Source organism: Erinaceus europaeus, chromosome 9, assembly GCF_950295315.1.
Source record: "Erinaceus europaeus chromosome 9, mEriEur2.1, whole genome shotgun sequence".
In the NCBI taxonomy this organism is placed as follows: Eukaryota; Metazoa; Chordata; class Mammalia; order Eulipotyphla; family Erinaceidae; genus Erinaceus; species Erinaceus europaeus.
This window is the reverse complement of record NC_080170.1, coordinates 80,135,371-80,160,026: the sequence shown is the minus strand read 5'-3', so window position 1 is coordinate 80,160,026 and position 24,656 is coordinate 80,135,371. Positions and strand designations below refer to the sequence as shown.

Here is a 24,656-nt window from a genome sequence, read left to right as displayed (position 1 = left end):
GGCTATCCCTACCATAACTGCTCTATGGTAAGGACAAGGTCCTGGGAAGGCCCACAAGATGCTGTTCCTTATGGAAGGAACAAGTGACGGTGGAGAGAAACTACCTAACTCTTCAATAAAGAAATGAGTGTTCAGGGGCCAGGCATGGTGCACCTGGCTAAGTGCTCACATTACAGTGTTCAAGGACCCAGATTCAAGTCCCTGGTCCCCACCTGCAAGGGGGAAAAGCTTCAAAAGTGGTGAAGCAGAGTTGCAGGTGTCTTTCTGTCTCTTTCCCTCTCCATGTCCTCCACTCAATTTCTGTCTCTACCCAATAATAAGTAAATAAATAAATTTTAAAAGGAGAAATGAGTGTTCAGATAGCAGCTAGAGAGAGGGAATAGATAGAAAAAGAGAAAGTAGATGGGAAGGAAGATAGATGATAAGTATTTCATGAAATGGCAGTTAAAGAAAATGAACTAGATTATCAATGAAGTATGACTCAAAAATATGTTGAGTGGAAAGCATAATGTAGAATAGATGTTTAGCATACAATTTAAGAATATTTTAAAGAGGTTGGGTGGTGGTGCACCTGGTTGAGTTCATATGTTACACTGCGCAAGGACCTGGGTTCATTCCCCCGGTCCCCATCTGCAGGGGGAAAGCTTTCCGAGTGGTGAAGCAGGGCTGCAGGCGTCTTTCTGTCTCTCTCCCTCTCTACCCCCCACCATTTCTCTCGATTTCTAGTTGCTTCTATCCAATAAATAAGTAAAGATAATAAAAAAAGTTTAAAGAATATTTTAAAAACACACTAAGCACAGACATAAAAAAAAGGGCTAGAAGGATAACAAATACACAGTGCAGTTTACCTCTGTGAGAGATCAAGGGAGTAGACAGAGGGGGTGGTAACCTATAGTACTTCATTTCATGCAAACATCTGTGAAAAAAAAAAGACAGAAAGCAAGGCTCTAAAGTCTCAGGTTCAATCCTCAGCACCACTATAAGCCAGAGCTAAGCAGTGCTCTGGTAAAAAAAAAAAAAAAAGTAATAAAATATATTTTAAGTTCATTTATTGTGTCCTCAGTTTACCATTACTTTAGAAGAAGAGGAGTAGCAGGAGAAGAAGAAGAGTAATAAAGGGGTCAGGTGGTGGCGCACCTGGTTGTGCACACGTTACAATGTGCAAGGGCCTGGGTTCAAGCTCCCACCCCACCTACAGGGGGAAAGCTTTGCAAGTGGTGAAGCAGGGTTGCAAGTGTCTCTGTCTCTCTCCCTCTCTGTCTCCCCTTTCCTTTTCAACTTATGGCTATCTCCATCCAAAAGATAAATAATGATATTTTAAAAATTAAGAAGAAAGAAGACAGGAAGCAAATGTAATAGAAAGTTGAAAGTTTTAAATATCCTGAGTGTTAAGAATATAGACGTTGAGGGGCCAGGAAGTAGTGTAGTGGGTTAAGTGCACATGGTGCGACATGCAAGGACCAGCAAAAGAATCCCAGTTCAAGCCCCCGGCTCCCCAACTGCAGGGAGGTCGCTTCACAGGCAGTGAAGTTGGTGTGCAGGTGTCTATCTTTCTCTCCCCCTCTGTCTTCCCCTCTTCTCTCAATTTCTCTCTGTCCTATCCAACAACAACAGCAATAACAACAATAAACAAGAAGGGCAACAAAAATGGGAAAAATAGCCTCCAGGAGCAGTGGATTTGTAGTGCAGGCACTGAGTTCCAGCAATAACCCTGGAGACAAAAAAAAGAATATAGATGTTGACTATTTCATTCTTTCTGTTTTTCTTTTCTGTTTTAAATAGTCCTGGAATATTAAATAAAGGCACAAACATCCAGCCAAGTTTCTTCAGCTATTCATATATATATATATATATATATATATATATATATATATATATTCTGTGTGCATAGTCAGATGTTTTCTAAATAATTAGACCTGTCATTATTAGTAAATATGATTTTAAATAATTCAAAGTTTTGTGTTAGAGGTATTTAAAGCATCACAGTTACTCTGGTTGTGCCTTCACATTTCATACTCCTGGGTCAACAGGATGGAACCACTCAAAGAAACAGAAAGGAAGTTTAACTTTGGCCAGTCTGACTCTAGTGTACACCCAACTGTTCATCACCAGCCTCTAATTTATCCTAATTCCTATTCACATATCTTGTCGATGAAGTAAGAAAACTGACCTCAGTGCACACTCATTTTTTTCTTTTGTCTCTTGTTGCTAAAATAAAACATCCTATAGGCGGAGCTTATAGACAGCACACCCTCTTTAAAAGCTGAGACTCCACACCTACTAATCACTTTTGTTCCAGCAACCTGCTCAGTAGAGAAGCAATTAGCCAAAATGATACCTGGAGGCTTAAGTGAAGTCAAATCTGCCACTCCAGAAGTCCAGGAGATTGCTGACAAGGTGAGAGGAAGCATCCCATGAAAAGGTTTGATCCAAAGTCTTGTTTCCTAGCTTGATGCTATGATATAAGTGTGGATGAATATGAATGCCAGGATGTTAGGAAAGGTGGTTTTGTTCAGGCTCCCCTACAACTGAAAAATCTTTTCAGATGGAATTTATGATATTATAGGACTGGCAAAATAGCTCATTGAGGTAGTGTGCTGCTTTGCCGGTATATGACCCAGGTTCAAGTCTGACTCCCACAACATTGAAGGAAACTTCAGTGTTTGTGGCCTCTCTGCCTTCTCTGTCTCTATCAGAAAGGAAAAAAGAAAAAAAAAAAAAAAGAGCAATGAAAAGAAAAGAAAAAAAGAGAAAGAAAAAGAAAAGAGAACCTCAGGTATTCCTAGATTAAGGAGTTATCTTGAACAAGTCACATTCCTTTTCTGAGCCCCATTTGTAAAATAAGAATTTATACTGGACCACCTTTAACACTCTTACAGTTGATGCTTCTAGAATTACTAATTCTATTTCTGATAAAACTTTTCAATCTCACCAGATATAGTCAGGTGAATTTAAAGACTGAAGTTGTTAAATTTTTGATGAACCAGATTTCCTTGTACTGCAGAGGGAAAAAAATTCAATGTGTTCAATATTGTACAAACTTCCTACAAATTCGACTAAATAAACTGCATTTTAGAAGTTACAGAGTGAATAAACTAGTAGAAAAAAGTATGGTGCAGCCTTGGATACTTCCAAAACTGGTTACGGTTAAATAGACTAATAATGTTTTTTGCAAGTTGATATTTTTTGTATTATTTGGTTGGCTATTATCTATACAACATAAAACTAGCTGCACTGCATAATTTGTGAAAAGAAAATATATAAGTTACAATTTTATGTTTGTGATTTGTTGCCTTATTTTCTCAAAGGATTCCTTCTTTTTTTATTCTCTAAAATTTATGGCTCTGTCAAATATTAGCTGCTTGTGTAAGTGGAGAATATGGGCTCCTCTAGGGTAGAGTAACTAGAAACCTCTCTATGAAATCATATATATATGGAATCTTAGCAGTCATTATTTCTTTTTCAGAGAAAGAGAGGGAAAGATATTACAGCACTGAAGCTTCCTCCTTTGAAATGGGGACAGGGCTCAAACCTGGGTTGTGTACATGAAAAAGCTAGTAAACTGTCCAGGTGATCTGTTTCACTGGCCCCATCATTCTTTGAAGCTATATTTTTCCTTTCAAGAGCTCTTTCAAAAAAGAAAGAAAGAAAGAGAGAGAGAGAGAGAGAGAGAGAGAGAGGGAGGGAGGAAGGAAGGAAGGAAGGAAGGAAAGAAGGAAACAATGTTTTGGAATTCTTTTTCTTTCTTGGAGACAATTAAGTTATTAATATCTTCACATGAGTCCCTGTAACAGGTCAATATTCTCATCTTTGTATGTGCACATGAATACCCTGAGGATCTCACTAAAATAATTCTGTAGATCTGGGGTCAACCTGATCCTGCATCTTTGATCAACTCCAGGTTGATACCCATGATGGTGTATTTGGCTTCTGGTTTACCCACAGGACTAGAGACGCATAATATCCTAAATATCTTGTAGAACGTGAGCTTTCTAAAATCACAGTGTAGCAGAAACAAGTCTGTTTCATTTGTGAAATATGTTTTCTTGCTTTGCCAATCACAGAGCTACAAGGATTTAATGAAAGTATGTAAGTAAAAAAAATGACTTGAAAACAAGGAAGAAAAATATACATAGGTGATGTATTGAAAATGTTTTCTTCCAGTTTTTGCTGGATATCAGTGCTGATCCTAGAAAATTTCTGTAACTTTCTATAGCTATGGAGGGATGGATAATAACACACTAGGAATGTATAAAACTTTAATGATTTTTTAAAATCCTTTCTTGGTTAACAACACATGACCTTGTGTTGTTTAAAACCCAACTAGGAGCCACATCTTTAACTGCACAACTAATCAAAAAAAAATTTTTTTACACAACTAATTTGAAAGAGGGCATCTTGATGACTGCCTCAGGCTCCAGCCATATCAGAGAGGCAGGGAAACAGAGACAAGTATTAACAGCAGCTACCTCAACCCCAGAAAGAGCTTGGTAGTTTAAAAAAAACTTGTCTTCCCTCCATTTAGGGCCAGAGAGATAGCTCACCAGGCAGGGTGCCTGCACCTCCATGTGCACATCCTGGGCTTGAACCCCAATACTAGATGGGATGTGCTATAGCAACAGAGGAAAATCTGATGCTGTGTTATGTCTTACACTGTCTCGGTATCTATCTAAATGCAAACTAAAAATGGTCTCTGTCCACGAGACGTACTTGCATGAGGTCCCAATTCCACAATAATAACAAAAAAAGCTTTGTCCTCCATCCAACCTCTTAGTTTTCTATCTTTTTAAAATAATTTTTTAAATATTTATTTATTCCCTATTGTTGCCCTTGTTGTTTTTTGTTGTAGTTATTATTGTTGTTGTTATTGATGTAGTCGTTGTTGAATAGGACAGAGAGAAATGGAGAGAGAAGGGGAAGACAGAGAGGGGGAGAGAAAGATAGACACCTGCAGACCTGCTTGTGAAGTGATGCCCCTGCAGGTGGGGAGCTGGGGACTCGAACCAAAATCCTTATGCTGGTCCTGCTACCGCCTAACTCCCATTCTTTATCTTTATAGTCACTAGAGCAAGGGAGAAAAGGCATAATGCTTTCTTTTCAAATGATGATACTGAGATCAAAGAGCTATCAGCGAGGTTAATAACTTCTTAGTTAAGAAGACAAACTCAAGGAGTCAGGCAGTAGTGTAGCGGGTTAAACACATGTGACTGGAAGCGCAAGGACCTGCGTGAGGATCCGGGTTCCAGCTCCGGGCTCCCCACCTGCAGGGGAGTCCCTTCACAGGCAGTGATGCAGGTCTGCAGGTGTCTATCTTTTTCTCCCCCTCTCTGTCTTCCCCTCCTCTCTCTATTTCTTTCTGTCCTATCCAACAACTACTACAACAAGGGCAACAAAAGGGAAAATAAATAAATATTTAAAAAATTTTTAATTATAATTTTAAAAAAAGAATAAGAAGACGACCTCACCAATGTGTCCTGGCACCCCACATCCCCAGAATCCTGCCCCACTAGGGAAAAACAGAAACAGGCTGGGGGTATGGATTGACCTGTCAATGTCCATATCTAAGAGAGAAGCAATTACAGAAGCCAGACCTTCCACCATCTGCACCCCATAGAGATCTTTGGTCTATATATACTTCCAGAGGGATAAAGAACAGGGAAGCTTGTGGGGTGGGGGGAGGCATGTGTAGATAGCATTATGGTTATTCAAAGAGACTCTCATGCCTGAAGCCCCAAAGTCCCAGATTCAATCTCCCACTCCACCATAAGCCAGAGCTGAACAGTGCTCTGGTAAAATAAAAGAAAATAAAAATCCTTTTACCTGGGAGTCGGGCTGTAGTGCAGCAGGTTAAGCGCAGGTGGCGCAAAGCACAAGGACTGGCATAAGGATCCCGGTTCCAACCCCAGCTCCCCACCTGCAGGGGAGTCGCTTCACAGGCGGTGAAGCAGGTCTGCAGGTGTCTATCTTTCTCTCCTCCTCTCTGTCTTCCCCTCCTCTCTCCATTTCTTTCTGTCCTATCCAACAACGACAACAACAACAATAACTACAACAATAAAAAAACAACAAGGGCAACAAAAGGGAATAAATAACTAAAAAATAAATAAATAAAATTTAAAAAAAATTTAAAAAATCTTTTAACCTGTGGTCCAGGAGGTGGCGCAGTGATAAGGCTTTGGACTGTCAAGCATAAGGTCCTGAGTTCGATCCCCAGCAGCACATACGCCAGCGTGATGTCTGGTTCTTTCTCTCTCCTCTTATCTTTCTCATTTACAAATAAATAAAACCTCAAAAAATTCTTTAACCCATTAAAAAAAAGGAGGAGGAGAAGAGGAAGAAAAATAGGAAAGCTTCCAATGGAGGGGAGAGGATACAGAACGCTGGTGGTGGGAATTGGATGGAATTGTACCCCTCTTATCCCACAATCTGTCAATCATTATTAAATCACTAATAAAATAAAAAGAAGTTGGCTTTCTTTCAGATTTCTTGCCACTTGCCTTTTCCACCACATGGCAACAGGAAGGTATAGAAGTAGGTGGGGATGAGGAAATTGTACAGGGAAGACGTGTGGTAAATGTGTTTGCTCTGTTCAAGCAGCCAGTTTCAGACTCAAATCAGTGAGAGGGATGTGTGTCAATCCCTTCACATAGGTGTATCTCTTAAATATCTATTAAGTATCCAGCATTGCATTGCATTAAATGTAAAATATATGTAAGGACACTGTGGGAAGGCCCCTACCCTCACGAGGCTTGTAATACATTTGGAGGAGTTAAGATAATAGAGGAGTTAAGATATCTAGAACAGTTGCCAGATGGTGGCACACCCAGTTGAGCGTACATGTTACCATGCACAAGGGCCCAAGTTTAAGGCCCCGGCCTCCACCTGCAGAGAGAAGCTTCAAGAATAATGAAACATAAATTAATAACAATAAAAGAGAATAGTGAAGCAGTGATGCTATTTCTCTCCCTCTCTAACTCTCCCTCCCCTCTCAATTTCTTTCTGTTTTGTCAAATTAAAAAAGAAAGGAAGTAGAGTAGGGCACCAAAGTAAAAAATCTCTGGGTGGAGAGTGAGGGTGGATGCTCAGCTCATTGGGGGGGGGGGGTGGGAGGTGGGATGCGACACAGTCTTTTGGTGGTGGAAATAGTATTTATACTCCTATTAACTTGTAGTAAAAAAAAAAAAAAAAAGAAAGGAAGGAAGGAAGGAAGGAAGGGAAGGAGGGAGGGAGGGAGGGAAGGAGGGAGGAAGGGAAGAAGGAAGGAAAGAAGGCAGGAGAAAAGGCCAGGAGCAGTGGATTTGTAGTGCAGGCACCAACCAAATCCCAGCAATAGTCCTGGTGGCAATAAAAAATGAAATAAATAAAAAGATATCCAGAACATAGTATAAAACAATCTATAGATAAGTACTTTTATATACTCTCAGGTTTAGAGAGTGCATGTCAAAGCTTCTTACTCTCAGGTGGATAATTACTAAGTGGCAGTTCCATTTCTCAGGTGTTATGCTCCCAGTTATTTATCTCTCTCCCCTTGGGGGACAATTCCAGATTAAGTTTTGGAAGGTAGAGGAATACTTTAGGAAGCACTTTCATAATAATTATCTTTTACCCCCCACACACATACACACAAACATACAAACATCCTCAACAGGTAGGCATAAGTACTTTAGAAGTACTTTATCAGCATCTCATCCAAAATTATAGAATTAGTAAGTTTCCCTCTCAGGGGCGAATAGAGTAGGTGCTGATAATCATACACCTAGTGTGATTTGAGGGGTGTTCTTAAAACATCCTCTCCATCTATCACTTATCTTGTAATTTTTCTCCTTTGATTTTTTAAACTTATTTTTTTATTTATAAAAATGATACACTGACTAAACTGTAGAATAAGAGGGGTACAGTTTTGCACAATTCCCACCACCAGAACTCTGTATCCCATCCCCTCCCCGGATAGCTTTCCTATTCTTTATCTCTCTGGCAGTATGGATCCAAGGTCATTGTGGGATGCGGAAGGTTTCCACCAGCAGAAGGTCTGGATTCTGTAATTGCTTCCCCACTGAACATGGGCGTTGACTGGTTGATCCATACTCCCAGCCTGTCTTTCTCTTTCCCTAGTGGGGAAGGGCTCTGGGGAATCAGAGTTCCAGGACACATTGGTGGGGTTGTCTATCCACGGAAGTCTGATCTGGAACCTGGTTCCAGAAAATATCTGGAAAATAGAGTTAGCATACAAAGCCAAACAAATTGTTGAACAGTCATGGACATAAAGGCTGGAATAGTGCAGATGAAGGGGGGGGGTCTCCATTTTGTAGATAGCTAGTAGGCATATTTTAGTTATATTCCAGAGAGCCTGTGGCTATACTGGTGTTTTTTTTTTTTCTTTTCTTTTTTTGCCTGAGCCTCAAATCCGATATGCAGGTGGATCCTAATTATTGTCTAGGGAGGTGATGTCATGGCTGACAGAAGGCCCAGAAATCTGGATCAGAGAAGAGAGTAGCTCCCTAATATGGGAAAGGTCTATAAATATTGTTGACTGTAAACCCCATCAATTTGATGTGATCTGGGGCCCATATTCAGCTTAGGAGCCTATGTGACCTTTGCATCCCTGTAGATATCAGCTCACATTCTGTGGTCATGAGTAGGAACATTCCATGCTGCCCCAGTATTGACCCATCTTCCTCAGGTGTAGCATAGAGTATGTTGTCCAGCCTCCCTTTGGAGGATGGAACATTCTCTACCATTGTGGATCCAAATTGAGGGCAAGGTCCTATGGGGGCCCACAAAGGAGTCTATTGTGTTGTTCCTGATATAAATGACTGGTAACAATGGAAAGAGGGATTTACTCAAGGTCTAGGCCCATCATGTCTGTTTGGGAATCTCAGGACTCCCCAATTAGGGCCCCAGCTGATGGGGTGACCTGATAGTTACTAAAGAGTCATCGTTCAAGTATGCCAGTCTCTTATCCTTATTCAGCTTTTGCAGTCCTTGCTTTGATGAGGTTAGCGTTGGTGTGAGTGAGAGAACTGTAATAGGAAGCAGGTGAGGAGAATATCTAAGTCTAAGGAGACACTATTTCATTATGAATTTGATACTGACTCACTACAGACTATTGTGTATTTTTGCTTTCAGGTATATATTTTGCCCTAATTTATGGATACATGTGAATATATGCTCTATCATGTCAGGGATCTGGTCTATATCTAGGTTTTGGGATTTTGTTAGGAAATGAACCTCCCAGAATGGAATTAGAGAATACTGTGAAAGGAAAGGTCTCACCCAAGTAATGAGGCTGAAGGGTTGATATTCCATGCCTGACATCTCTGGACACAGTCTGAAGTGAAGCATGCTGAGGTGGTACTCCTTGTGTTGATTAGGTTGGGACCGGCAGATGCAGTATCATTTGGTATGAATTGAGAGAAGCATGCAGGAAAGTGAGCCTCACCCTAGAGGTTCCAGGACTGGGGAAAATATAGGCTCTAAAGAGGAAGCGGGAGGTTCCTGCTGTCTTAGGGTTTAAGAAGACAATAGATAGTTATTACTATAATCACATTATTTGGCAGTTGGGTTAACTTTAAAAAATCCCTTTGTTAGGATTTGCTGTATCATACACAACACCGCCACAATTTATGTCCTTTGACATTGTTTGTATATAGCTGTGCCACCACCAGTTGCTTCTGTTCTCCCTGGTCTAGGCTTTTAAGAGAGTCAACATATCAAAGACTCAGCCTATGTATTACAAAGACTCAGTCTGTGATTTAAAAAGTTTGAGACATTCAATCAAATTTTCCCTTCTCATATTAATTAGTGATTTATCTGACTACAAATTGATAGGAGTACATAAACACCATTCCCACCACCAAAAGACTGTGTGTCCCTGCCCCCCCCGCCCCCTGCCCCGTGAAGCTGAACATCCACCCTCACCCTCAACCCAGGGTTTTTACTTTGGTGCCCTACTCCAATAAACTTATTTTTTAAATCACCCATTAAAACACAGGCATTCATGGAGGAGCTGAAGTTTATCATCCTTGTCATTAGAAAGCTTCTTAGTGGAATGACAGGAAGAGCCCAGATGAGAAAGAAGGACTGAGGAAGGAGTGAAAAACCATTACATAGAGAGGGAAAGCATCAAGAAAAATGCAGACTTAGGAATTTGACACCAAAATGAAAAATGAATATTGGATGAGGGCAGAAAGAGAAAATATTGTTGAATCTAAACAATATTATGCTAAGTGTAATAAATCAGACACAGAAAAACAAACACTGTGATCTCACATGTGGGATCTCATTTAAAAAAATAAAATGTGGGCAGGGTAGATAGTATAATGATTATGCACAGAGACTCTCATGCCTGAAGCGCCAAGGTCCCAGGTTCTATCCCCTACACCACCATAAACCAGAGCTAAGCAGTACTCTGGTAAAAATAAATAAATGAATAAATAAATATAACTTGTAGTCAGGGCAGTGGGGCACTAGATAAAGTCTTTGAATTCTCAATCATGGTCCTATGATTCAAATGGTGCTGTGGCACCAGGGGAAGCTCCAGTGCTCTGATCTCTCTCTCTCTCTGTATATATATATATGTGTGTGTGTGTGTGTGTGTGTGTGTGTGTGTGTGTGTGTGTGTGTGTGTGTGTATTTTAAAAAAGTGGACTAGGAGCATTGAGACTGGTCATAAATGAATCCTCAGCTCTCTCCCAACAACAATAAATAAATAAATATTTTTTTTAAATAGATGCATAAGGTAAGGGAGGTAGCATAATGGTTATACAAACAGACTAATGCCTAAGGCTCTGAGGTCCCAGGCTCAATCTCCCACACCACCATAAGCGAGATCCTAACCATGCTCTGGTAAAATAATAAGAAGAAGAATGGTCTTGTCAGTGTTTCCATTTTATAAATAAAAATTTTAAAAAATAAGGAGAACAACAACAAATACATACATATATATGCACAGAGGGCATAGGGTATAGTACAGTGAACAAGGCATTAGGCTTGGAAGTATGAACTCCTGAGTTTGACCCCCAGCATCCCATGTGCCAGAGTGATGTTCTGTTTCTCTCTGTGTGTCTGTCTCTCTTTCCTTTCTTCCTCTATCTTGTGCTAGTAAATAAATAGATAAGTTTTCAAAAAAAAATTCATAGAAAAAGCATCTCAGAAAAGACTCAGATTTGTGCTTACCAGGGATGAGAGATGAAGGGGATGGGAGGAAGTTTATTAAAAGGTACAAACTTCTAGTAATAAAGTACATAAGCACTAGAGATGTACATACAACATTATGACTGTAGTTAGTACTGCTGTATGACCTGTATGAAAGTTGCAAGAATAGAGTTCACACTGCAAAGAAATTGTTTTACTCTTTTTTTATTGTATCTATATGACATGATGGATATAGATATTGCATGTACATGAGATAAACTTATTGCAGCAATCACATCATTATATATTAAGTGAAACTACTAACTTATCTTAATCTTATATAGTGATATATGTTGACATATTCCAATTGTATCTAAAAAGCAGGAGAAAAGGAGGAAGAAAAATTGTAATGTAGATATTTTTAATTAAAATATCAAAAGCAACTTTAACTAATATGAAAATTAAACATGTAAACATTAAAATAAAGAAAGCCAAACAAAGTGCTTGGGGTTGAGTCTTGAACATATTTGAAGACTGAAAAGAATTCCCTCATTCTAAAGTTACCAGAGGAGGTTGAATAGTAATGTAGTCTGATGTATCAAAAGATGCCAGTTTCACCTGGGTCCAAAGTACATGTTAAAGAAACCCCTTCTTCCAAGATCCAGTCTATCAGGTGATGGTCATTTCTATCCTCCTCTCCTTCTTTCTTTCCTATTCTGGGTGACAAATTGTCACAAAGGAAATAATCCTTGTCTCTTTACTTCAAAAATATGATTATGTACACAGTACTTACTGTGTGACTTTTTTTTAAAGATTATTTGTTTGTTTGTTTGTTTGTTAGAAAGATAGGAGGAGAGAAAGAAAGAGCCGGACATCACTCTAGTACATGTGCTGCCAGGGATAGAACTCAGGACCTCATGCTTGAGAGTCCAGTGATTTATCCACTGCACCACCTCCTGGACCACCTGTGTGACTTGTTATACAAGGAAAGCAAAATTTATAAAATAGATGACTGAGTCTACAGCCATATTACCCTGAACATGGCCAATCTAGTTTAAAATAGATGAGTGAGCAGAGGAGATAGCATAACAAACCCTCAAACCCTCAAGCCTGAGGCTCCAAAGCCTCAGTTTCATTCCCCCCACACACACACCACCATAAACCAGAGCTGCTCAGTACTCTGGTAATAATAATAACAATAATAATAATAATAATAATAGTAAAAATATATAGGGAGTCAGGTGGTAATGCAGTGGGTTAAGCACGTGGCGCAAAGCACAAGGATGGGCGTAAGGATCCCGGTTCGAGTCCCTGGCTCCCCACCTGTAGGGGACTCACTTCACAAGCAGTGAAACAGATCTGCAGGTGTCTATCTTTCTCTTCCCCTCCTCTCTCCATTTCTCTCTGTCCTATCTAACAAAGACGACATCAATAACAACAACTACAACAACAATAAAAAAAAACAAGGGCAACAAAAGGGAAAATAAATGAATATAAATTGTTTAAAAGATGTTTAAAAAATAAATAAAAATAAAATATATTAGCTACGCCCAAAGAAATAAAAAAAACAGGGAGTCAGGTGGTAGCACAGCAGGTTAAGCACAGGTGACGCAAAGGGCAAGGACTGGTATCCTGGTTCGAGCCCCCAGCTCCCCACCTGCAGGGGAGTTGCTTCACAACTGAAGCAGGTCTGCAGGTGTCTTTCTATCCCCCTCTCTGTCTTCCCCTCCTCTCTCCATTTCTCTGTCCTACTCAACAATGACGACATCAATAACAAAAACAATAATAACTACAACAATAAAAACAAAGGCAACAAAAAAGGGAATAAATATTTTTTAAAATCTTAAAAAAAAAAAGGAATAAAAAACCATACTCGATCCCATCCATAGTGTGTAACTAAAGAGCATACTGGGATCTGAGTGATGATGCACGTGGTTGAATGCACGTGTTACAACGCACAAGGACCCAGATTCAAACCTCCAGCCCTACCTGCAGGGTGAAAGCTTCACAACTGGTAAAACAGTGCTTCAAGTGTCTCTCTCTCTCTATCTCTCCCTTCATCTCAATTCCTGACTGTATCCAATAAATAAAGACAATAAAAAAGAAAAACATTAAAAATACCAAATCAGTGGTCCTACCAGCAAAAAAACCTTTGGATCATTATTAATGACCCACTGACTAACATCAAAATGTCACTAGAGAGGCCAGGTGGTGGCAGAATTGGTGAAGCACACATATTGCCAAGTATGGACAGAAGTTCAAGTCCCCAGTCCCCACCACCTATAAGGGGGAAGCTTCATGTGCAATATGGCAGTGCTGCAGGCTTCTCTCTTTCTTTCTCTTTGTCTCTCCTTCTCCCTTTCTATCTTGCTCTCTGTCTCTCATTTCCGTAAAAAAAAAATAAAAGAAAGAGAGAGAATAGTCAATAGGAATGGTGGAGTTGTATAGATAACAAGCCTGAGTGATAACCCTGGTGGCAAAGAGAAAGAAAAAGCCTTTGCATGAGAATCCTAAATATGCTTGTGTGCAGAAAAGAAATGATATTTCAATAATTATTTTTAGACATAAACGTTGTTATTCTCATCATGGGTGTACACATATGCACACATACTCACTCTCTCACATATATACATGCTTAAGTCATAAACTTGATTGCTGATACCATTTCTGGCATTTCCACAGATCATGATTTATCTATCAGGACACCACACAAGCACCCTAACTGGATACTATCATGGACACACCCTGGAAAATTCTTGCCTCTCACCCACCTAAAAATTTGTGTTCTCCTGTCTGACCACAACTTCCTTGTCAGTTGACCCTCCCACTGCCTCACACCCAAGGGAACCAGCTATGCAGTCATCCCAGAATCCTTTGGCACGCACCCTCCCATATACATAGAAACATGCTTCGGTCCACATCAATCACTCATCCAGCCTGAGCCCCATGATGAGTAATTTCAATTTCATACTCTCTTCCTCTTCTGATTGCCATGATCCCAAGAACTTCTACATTTCAATCCTCAGTGATTATTCCCACTGTTGCCACTTCCTCCTCAGCTTCTGCTCCAGGTTCAGAGAACTGAGCTTACGGAAGCGGTAGAAACCACAGAACTGACCTGTTATGAATCTTTGAATTCATGCTGGTGAATGATCCTAACCAGGCCCTGTGTCCTTCCAGTCATATTCTGTCAGCTCTTTCCTCGAAACCCCACAGAGGTGCCTTTAGACCTTCTCTCTCCTTGGTTTCTCATTCCATTTTTTTAACGTTTCTTTTTTAAATTTTGTATTGTGATTTAATAATGATTAACACGATTGCAAGATAATAGGGGTAAATTCCATACAGTCCCCATCCCTTCATTGGAAGCTTCCCTATTCTTTATCTCTTTCTGGAATTATGGACAAAAATTCTTTATTTCTCACTCCCTTCTATCCCCACAGAGTCTCCAGCAGGAATCTCAGTTCTTTTTCTTAGGAAATTATGCTGATCTAGGACATTTCTTTGCTAGATTTCATATCTCCCTCCAGCCTATGACTGTCTTTCTTCAGTCAGCCATTCTCTTAGAATAATAGGTGAAATGCTTGGGTATTGTGTACAGTGTGGCTAAAATCCTTAGAGTGCAGAGAAGTAAATTCACCAAGATGCATGCTCTACAGCCATAAAAAAAAAAAAAAAAAAAAAAAAAAGCTCTGGGAAAGAATAATTTACCAGGTGCTTCTCCCTGGCAGCTTCCTTCCCTTAGCTGGGGACCCACACTGTTATTGCAGCACCCCAGCTACCACCTTAGCCTGCAGGCTGAGGGAAGGGGATACCTGCTGTGTATCCACACTCCCGCCACACTCCAGCCTACCATTCCCAGTTGACTCTCACATCTCTAACACCCATGCAGGGGAAATCTTTTCATACCAAGCTCTTGCCCTCTCTTGCCCTTTTCCCTGCTCCTCGGCTTAAATCTTGCACCCCAGGTTCATAGCATCCAACATCACAATGCAAATCTGCTCTCCTGGAAAGTGGGAACAAGACCTACAGGTTACAGTGTAAAGACCTGAAATCATTTCATCTGACAGGTGCCAGTGCATTTATGACAACAAGCCTGGACATTTGAAATTCAGTTTCTCACAGGAAATTCTCAATTTGTAGACTACATAGATATAATGGTAGAAAAAGAAAATTTGGATCTATTTCTAAAACAGCTGGGAATAAAAATGTCTGGTTTGTGATCAAAAACCATTAACAAAGGCTTGGCAGCCAGAACAGACAGATCATTGCAAGAGATAAACACTTGGGAGTCAGGCAGTAGCACAGCAGATTAAGCGCATGTGGCATGAAGCTTAAGGATTGGCATAAGTATATGGGTTCAAGCCCCCGGCTCCCCACCTGCAGGGGAGTCGCTTCACAGGTGGTGAAGCAGGTCTGCAGGTGTCTATCTTTCTCTTCCCCTCTCAGTCTTCCCCTTCTCTCTCCATTTCTCCCTGTCCTATCTAACAATGATGACATCAATAATAACAATAATAACTGTAACAACAATGAAAAACAACAAAGGCAACAAAAGGAAAAATAAAAAAAGTTTCTAAAAAGAAAGAGATAAACACATGAGTTATCATTCCAGGTATTGAAAATTTGAACTATTACTTATAATTTTTCAGCCTTAAGTAAATCATATAAATAATTTAGGGGTTGGGAAATGTTATGCATGTACAAACTGTTATATTTTACTATCAACTGTAAACCATTAATCCCCCCTAAAGAAATTAAAATAATAATAATCATTTTGGGTTTAGTGTAGAGATTAACTTTTGCTGGTATAGCTTCTGGCTTCTGATTTGTGGGAGAGAAATGGATTCAAGGCCTTTCCTTATCCAACTTCTGTCTCTTACCTGGTTTTGTCCTTTCTTTCCTAGACCCTGACTCTTGATATATTTTTTTTTCTACCTTACTACTTGTTTTCTTCGTTTCATCATCTGAGAGTTTCATTTTCTACCTCGATAACAACCACATTCTTCCCATCTACTCTGAAAGCTAGAAGAGAAGTGAATGGGAACTCATGACGTGTTTGCCTCTCCAGTGGTCTGAGAATTCCAAAAATCTTTAGATAGCTACACTTTTTTTTTTTAGTCCCCTGCTCCCCACCTGCAGGGGAGTCGCTTCACAAGCATTGAAGCAGGTCTGCAGGTGTCAATCTTTCTCTCCCCCTCTCTGTCTTCCCCTCTCTCTCCATTTCTCTCTGTCCTATATAACAATGATGACATCAATAACAACAACAATAATAACTACAACAGCAATAAAAAAATAAAACAAGGTGCTCTGGGAGGTGGAGAAGTAGTTAAGGCACTAAACTCTCATGCATGAGGTCCCAAGTTTGATCCCCAGCAGCACATGTACCAGAATGATGGCTAGTTCTTTCTCTCCTATCTTTCTCATGAGTAAATAAATAAATTATTTTTATGGGGGGGGGGCAACAAAAAGGTTCCAGGTTCCTTCTGGGGACCAACCGGTAGAGAAGGTTGACCACTCATTTTGACAATAAGTGATCATTCGGTCCTCCAAATTATGAGCCCTATATTTGAATCCTTTAAAATGATCCAGGACAATAGTCAGAGGAGTCGAAGTAGCCGACTCATGATTTTGAACTTAAGAAAGACAAAACTGATAATGAATACAGAGACAACACACACCAAGAAAATGCAGAGACAACACACACAAAGAAAACACAGAGACAACACACACAAAGAAAATGCAGAGACAACACACACAAAGAAAACGCAGAGACAACACACACAAAGAAAATGCAGAGACAACACACACAAAGAAAATGCAGAGACAACATACTCAAAGAAAACTCCAGTGGCCCAGCCCAACACTCTGAACCAACAGATGGGAGGACAGCCTCTCACCGTTCTGTGGGCACGACCCACTCTCCCCTTCAAAATTTGTGAGGGGGATCCAGTCCCCTACAGCAGGGCCTGAGACGTCTCCCAGGACCCTGAACCCGGAGCCACCCAGCGCGTCAGCCTTCAACTCCAAGGGGTCTCTCGCTACGGATACCTGAAGTTTGACCGGTCCTGAAGGCTCAGTGAGGCTGGCATTCCTTTAGTGAGATGGGGATCCTGGGTGAGCCCCCAAATGTTAAGCCCAGAGATTCGAGTCCCAATCTCACACAAAGAAGACCAGAATCACATGCAATAGCAAGAGCCTTTATTAGAAAGCTTAAGCTTGGGCCGCTGACACTCTTCCACACAAGGAGAGAGTCTGTGATCTAGATAACTACACCTTTAAGACTACTCCTAGCACCTGAGCTGGAGGTAAATACCAATAGGAAAGATATGCTTTTCAACTATACCCCTGTAATCTTATGATCTTGAAAACCATTCTAAATCACTAATGAAATTATATTCAACTATAGATAAAATAATAATAAAATGGAACCAGAAAAGACCTAGAATTGCCTAAACAATCTTGAGAAAAAAGAACAAAACCGGAGGCATCACACTCCCAGATCTCAAACTGTATTATAGGGCCATTGTCATCAAAACTGCTTGGTACTGGAACATGAACAGACACACTGACCAATGGAATAGAATTGAGAGCCCAGAAATGAGGCCCCACACCTATGGACATCTAATCTTTGACAAAGGGGCCCAGACTATTAAATGGGGAAAGCAGAGTCTCTTCAACAAATGGTGTTGGAAACAATGGGTTGAAACATGCAGAAGAATGAAACTGAATCACTGTATTTCACCGAATACAAAAGTAAATTCCAAGTGGATCAAGGACTTGGATGTTAGACGAGAAACTATCAGATACTTAGAGGAAAATATTGGCAGAACTATTTTCCGCATAAATTTTAAAGACATTTTCAATGAAACGAATCCAATTACAAAGAAGACTAAGGCAAGTAGAAACCTATGGGACTACATCAAATTAAAAAGCTTCTTCACAGCAAGAGAAACCACTACCCAAACCAAGAGACCCCTCACAGAATGGGAGATCTTTACATGCCATACATCAGATAAGAGTTTAATAACCAACATATATAAAGAGCTTGCCAGACTCAACAACAAGACAACAAATAACCCCATCCAAAAATGGGGGGAGGACATGGACAGAATATTCACCACAGAAGACATCCAAAAGGCCGAGAAACACATGAAAAAATGCTCCAAGTCTCTGATTGTCAGAGAAATGCAAATCAAGACAACAATGAGATATCACTTCATTCCTGTGAGAATGTCATACATCAGAAAAGGTAACAGCAACAAATGCTGGAGAGGGTGTGGGGTCAAAGGAACCCTCCTGCACTGCTGGTGGGAATGTCAATTGGTCCAGCCTCTGTGGAGAACAGTCTGGAGAACTCTCAGAAGGCTAGAAATGGACCTACCCTATGACTCTGCAATTCCTCTCCTGGGGATATATCGTAAGGAACTCAACACATCCATCCAAAAAGATCTGTGTACACATATGTTCTTGGCAGCACAATTTGTAATAGCCAAAACCTGGAAGCAACCCAGGTGTCCAACAACAGATGAGTGGCTGAGCAAGTTGTGGTCTATATACACAATGGAATACTACTCAGCTGTAAAAAATGGTGACTTCACCGTTTTCAGCCAATCTTGGATGGACCTTGAAAAATTCATGTTAAGTGAAATAAGTCAGAAACAGAAGGATGAATATGGATGATCTCACTCTCAGGCAGAAGTTGAACAACAAGATCAGAAATGAAAACACAAGTAGAACCTGAAAATGTAATTGGCATATCGCACCAAAGTAAAAGACTCTGGGGTGGGTGGGTGGGAGAATACAGGTCCATGGAGGATGATAAATGACATAGTGGGGGTTGAATTGTTAAATGGGAAACTGGGGAATGTTATGCATGAACAAACTATTGTTTTTACTGTTGAATGTAAAACATTAATTCCCCAACAAAGAAATAAATTAATAAAAAAAAAAAAAAAGAAAGAAAAGAAGTAGAACCTGAACTGAAATTGGCGTATTGCACCAAAGTAAAAGACTCTGGGATGGGTGGGTGGGGAGAAAACAGATCCAAGAAGGATGACAGAGGACCTAGTGGGGGTTGTATTGTTATATGGAAAACTGGAAAATGTTATGCATGTACAAACTATTGTATTTACCGTTGAATGTAAAACATTAATTCCCCAATAAAGAAATTAAAAATAAAATAAATTAAAAAGAAAAAAAAATAATAAAAAGTGATATTAAGTATAGGCATTTCCAAACAAAAAGGAGAGAGAATGGTTGTGCTTGTCACTTAAATCTCTTTATAGGTAGTGGGTGCTACAAAAAGATAGAAATATTAAAATGAGAAGAATTCCAAAGGTCTCCTCACTGGTAGGAATGACCAGTGGCCTCCAAAGAATCATAGATGTTCTGATGACGCAACTGCACATTAATACTGCAGTGAAGGACACAGGATATTAGAAATTCAGCCTACTGCCACAGACATTTTATTTAGTCCTTTTAATCTTATTAAAGATAGGTGCTTTTCTTTCTTTTAAATTCTGAGACTAGCTCTTATTTTTGAGAACTTTTAGAAAGAAGAAATTCCATATTTGTAAATTGCATACATATGGTGTCTAGTTAGTTTTAATAATGCATTGTCTTGGAAGTAGGGCTGTAGCACAGCGGGTTAAGTGCAAATGGTGCAAAGCTCAAGGACCAGTATAAGGATCCCGGTTTGAGCCCTGACTCCCCACCTGCATGGGAGCTGGTGAAGCAGGTTTGCAGGTGTCTATCTTTCTCTCCCCCTCTCTGTCTTCCCCCCTCTCTCCATTCCTCTCTGTCCTATCCAACAATGATGACAACAATAATAATAACTACAACAATAAAACAACAAGGGCAACAAAAGGGAATAAATATTTTTACAATTTAAAAAAAATAATGTATTGTCTCTTCTTTTTCTTTTAAAGATTAAATCACAACTTGAAGAACAAACAAATGAATCTTACGAAGAATTTGAAGCAGTAGAATATAAAACCCAAGTGGTTGCTGGAGTGAATTACTACATTAAGGTTAGAATCCAGTATTCACATTGTCATGAAAAGATATTTCTCACTTTGTGTGGTACTTACCACCCTATCATCTAATTTGCTGCTTCTTGTACAAAATTAAGATGCTACCCAACATGATACTGCCAAAGTAGAAGACTTTGAAATTTGGCAGATGATCTTTTTTTTTAAATTTATTTATTCATGAGAAAGATAGGAGAAGAGAGAGAAAGAACCAGACATCACCCTGGTACATGTGCTGCCAGGGATTGAATTCAGGACCTCATGTTTGCAAGTTCAATACTCTATGCACTGCACCACCTCCTGGACCACAGATGATCATTTTTTTTTATTATGAATTTAGAAAATATTCTTTTGTTTTCATTTGCACCAGGGTTTCTCTAGTGCTCCTACCTGTACAATTTCACTACTCCTGGCAGACTATTTATTCATTTTCAGACTGAAGGTGAAAGATAGAGAAGGAATGATAAAGAGGACGAGAACCACAGCACTGTCTCGCTGCTCAGGAAGCTTCTCTTCTGTTAGTGCTCCCATGTAGTGTCCAGGGGCTCAAACTCAGGTCTTCGAGCATGAGCATGATTAAGTGTGTACTCTACCAGGGAGGATATCTCCCAGTCTCAAAAGCGTTTTCATTTTTAGAGATTTATTAATGAAGAAAAGACCAAAGTATGACTTTAGCAGATGCAATCTTTTGTGATTAATCTAAGTACATTTGTTTCGCGTATTGACTAGCTCACCTACTTTTCTCTCCTTCCCCTCTGTTCCTTTTCTTTTGCTATTAAAATTCTTCTACTGAGTTACAACCACTGGCCCCAGTTTCCTCTTTACCCCTCCCCGCTCCCTCCAACAGTCTAACTTTTTATCCCTTTGCTCTGAGTCACTCTTTAAATCTATGGTCTTGCTGTGAATTTCTCTGTTCTTTCTCAATTACCTAGAGAGGTAGGTAATAGAATGGAAGGACTGCAGGCTTTCATGTCATGCCAGTTATGGGTTTTAACCTTTGTTCAACTTGTTCTGCTTGTTAAACTTGTGGAACCATAGCTCATCTTTTCTGAACCCTAATTTTTTTTGTCCATACAATGAAGACTATAATAACCTACTTACAGGATAGCAAGTGAAATAAATGAATTAGAAACGTACTGAGCATTTATAGAGTGCTAGACTCTGGTCTAAGAACTCAGCATACATTATCTCATTTTATCCTTTTAACAAATGTGTGAGATAGTGTAATCATTTCCCTTGTGCTACTTTATTTATTTTTATTTTTTAATTCAAACACAGCTCAGCTCTGGGACTTTGGAGCCTCAGGCATGAATCTCTTTTCATAACTATTACATTATCTCCTCACACACACACATTTTCTATTTTCCTACTTTTAAAATTTTATTTATTTTATTTGCTAGGACAGAAAGAAATTGAGGAAAGGGAAACTGGGAGAGAAACAGAGCATCTGCAGCATTGCTCCACCGCTCATGGAGTTTCCCCCCTGCAGGCAGAGACTGGGGGCTTGAACTCAGGTCCTTGTGATTGGTAAACACGTGCACTTAACCAAGTGTGCCACTGCCTGGTGCCAATTTTCTCCCTTTTCAAGCCCAGCAACAAGTAATGTGTCCCATTTTGGAAGTTGGGAAACAGAATCACCAAAATGACTGTCATTTGTTTCTTGCTTTGTGCATCTTTGAATATAAAATACAACTATAAGACACATTTGTGCCCACATTATAATTAATCTTAAAACACATTTAAAACACATCTATAATGTTTTACTCTTGACTTTAACCTGCTCTATCATAAAACTAGCTGGTAGATTTATGAAAATCAAGGAAAGTTTATCACATATTTTTTCTAGGACTAGTTCCTTCATTGGATGTACGTACATTCATGTGAATCATTCGCTCACTCTCTCTTTTAACTTTAAGGTGCACGTTGGTGAGAATCGTTATATTCACATAAAAGCATTCCGAAGTCTTCAACAAAATGAGTCTCCAAGACTTCTTGGCTACCAGACTGACAAGAACAGGGATGATGAGCTGACAGGATTTTAGTTCCAAAAGTGATGTGATTCCTTCCTCTGATTATTGCTGATTAGTGATGTCTGCTAATAAATGTGACTATTAAAAAAATATTTCTCAAATTGACTTCTTTGGCTATTTCTCAACTATTCTATTCTGTATCAATTAATTTTTTCTCAAAACCAAGTTTGTTACTGCTTTAGATTCAAAATTCTATAAAAACTAATGTCATTTGCTAATTTTATAAAAAATAGTAAGGAGTACTACAATGGATTGATGGCTAATTACACCACCATCATCACTACTCCCACCACAGGCAAGTTAGAACACGGTCTATCCCCAGAGCCCATGAGATAGGGCACATGTGCACATGTATTCATAAGTTAGGGGGAAAAATACACCTTAATGTTAAAGTGCACAATAGTCTACAGTGGCTCAGTAAGTGCAGCAAGCAAAAAAGACACCATAATCAAATATTTTCTAAGACCTAGACACCCTCCTCACCTACTTACTATTTCACCTCCCTCAATCACTTTAAGCCTATCCTTGTCAGATAAAGTAAGGACTACAAAAGCTGGATAAGGTTAAGAGACACTTTAACTAGGGCCCTTTTGGTCACTACCAGGCCACCCTATCATCTAGGGCCCTGGTCAGGGAGTCCTGACATTTCCACATAAATGATGGGTCTAGATTTCTAACAGATCCCTCTCTCCACCATCACTGGTCATCTCCACCAGAAACATCATGAACACTCTCGTGGGCCTCTGCAGGACCATGCACTCAATGTAGAACAATGGTAGAAACTGCCCCACTCTCTGAAGGGAGGTTGAGTCAACATACTCTGCCACTCAAGGAAGACGGGTCCTGAAATGAGTGCAGCCAAGAATGTTCCTAGCTATGACCCAAAAGAACTCCCAGAGAACCTTTAGTCACCATTCTTCTACCACTCCAACCTCCACCCAACCCCTACCAATTAACTTTTTGTTTCAGCTTTGCCTGCTCTAGACATTTCAAGAGTTGTGTAATACCTCATCTTTGTTTTTAACTAGAGCTGCTCAGCTCTAGTTTATTATGGTGATACAGGTGTCTCAGGCATGAAAGTCTGTCATACTGCCAATGGTGTTCTTTTCCTGCCCCATGCTTTTTAACAGGCTTCTTCCACATACCATAATGACTTCATCCATATGTGGTGTGTACCAATATTTTGTCTCATGGTCAAGTATCATCCCATTTTATGAATAAAGCAGATGGATATTGAGTTGCATTTTTTTCCCTTTCATCTTCTATCATGAGTAAAGTTAACATTTGTTCACACATCTTTGTGTGTTTTTTCATTTCTTGCCAATTTATATACTGTTTAATTGTTCAAGGATCTTACAAACAGCTGCATTTTACATTCCTACCAGAAGATTTAAATTTCTCCACCTGTTATGACTTCTTGATATTAGCTATCCCAGTGAATATAAGCTGATGTCTTATTGTGGTTTTGATTTGTATTTCCATGAGAGTGCCAAGCATTTTTCATGAGCTTTGTATCATTTGATAAACTTCCAGGGGGACATTTTTTCCAGATCCTTTGACCACTTTTTAATTGGGCTACTTGTCTTATTTGCCTGCACTGCAAATCCACTAGTCCTGGAGGCCATTATTTTCCATTTTGTTGCCGTTGTTATTGTTCAATAGGACAGAAAGAAATCGAGAGGTGGGGAGGGGAAAGATAAGACACCTGCAGATCTGCTTCACTTCTTGTGAAGAAAGCCATCCTTCCCCCCTGCAGGTGGGGAGCCTGGGATTCCAACTGAGATCCTTGCTCAGGTCCTTGCCACGTGTGGTTAACCCATTGTGCTACCACCCGCATGGTCTTTTTATTGTTTAGTTATTTGCCTGTTTCAGATACAAATCCTTTGTCAGATGTGATTTGCAATTATTTTGTTCCATTTAAGGTTGAGTCATCAGCTGCAAAAAAAATCACTTACCACCTACTCCTCATTCACCACTGATTCACTACTGATTAGGAATTCACTACTGATTCCTAGCTTTATTTTGGCCATAGACCTTTATCGTTTAGCACACTGTATCATTTGCTACATTTAGGTGACTCATTTGGTAGAGTACACACATTAACATGCATAAGATTACAGGCTTTGGGGGTTGGGCGGTGGAGCAGTGGGTTAAGCGCACGTGGCACAATGCGCAAGGACCAGGTAAGGATCCCGGTTCCAGCCCCCCCACCCACCTGCAGGGAAGTCGCTTCACAGGCGGAGAAGCAGGTCTGCAGGTGTCTTTCTCTCCCCCTCTGTTCCCCTCCTCTCTCCATTTCTCTCTGTCCTATCCAACAACGAACAACATCAACAATGGTAATAATAATAACCACAACAAGGCTACAACAAGGGCAACAAATGGGGGGGGGAAAAGGCCTCCAGGAGCGGTGGATTCATGGTGCAGGCACCGAGCCCAGCAATAACCCTGGAGGATGAAAAAAAAAAAAAAA

The 24,656-nt window shown here is 39.9% G+C and overlaps 1 protein-coding gene across 1 annotated transcript; it reads left to right on the top strand.

Moving 5' to 3' along the window:
* The first annotated feature begins 2,246 nt into the window (after positions 1 to 2,246).
* On the top strand, positions 2,247 to 22,278 carry CSTA (cystatin A). Its single transcript, XM_007536525.2, has 3 exons — positions 2,247 to 2,397; positions 20,055 to 20,156; positions 22,073 to 22,278. Exons 1-3 carry the CDS (start codon positions 2,332 to 2,334, stop codon positions 22,196 to 22,198), a joined length of 294 nt encoding a protein of 97 aa, XP_007536587.1. The 5' UTR covers positions 2,247 to 2,331; the 3' UTR covers positions 22,199 to 22,278.
* Positions 22,279 to 24,656: the final 2,378 nt, after the last annotated feature.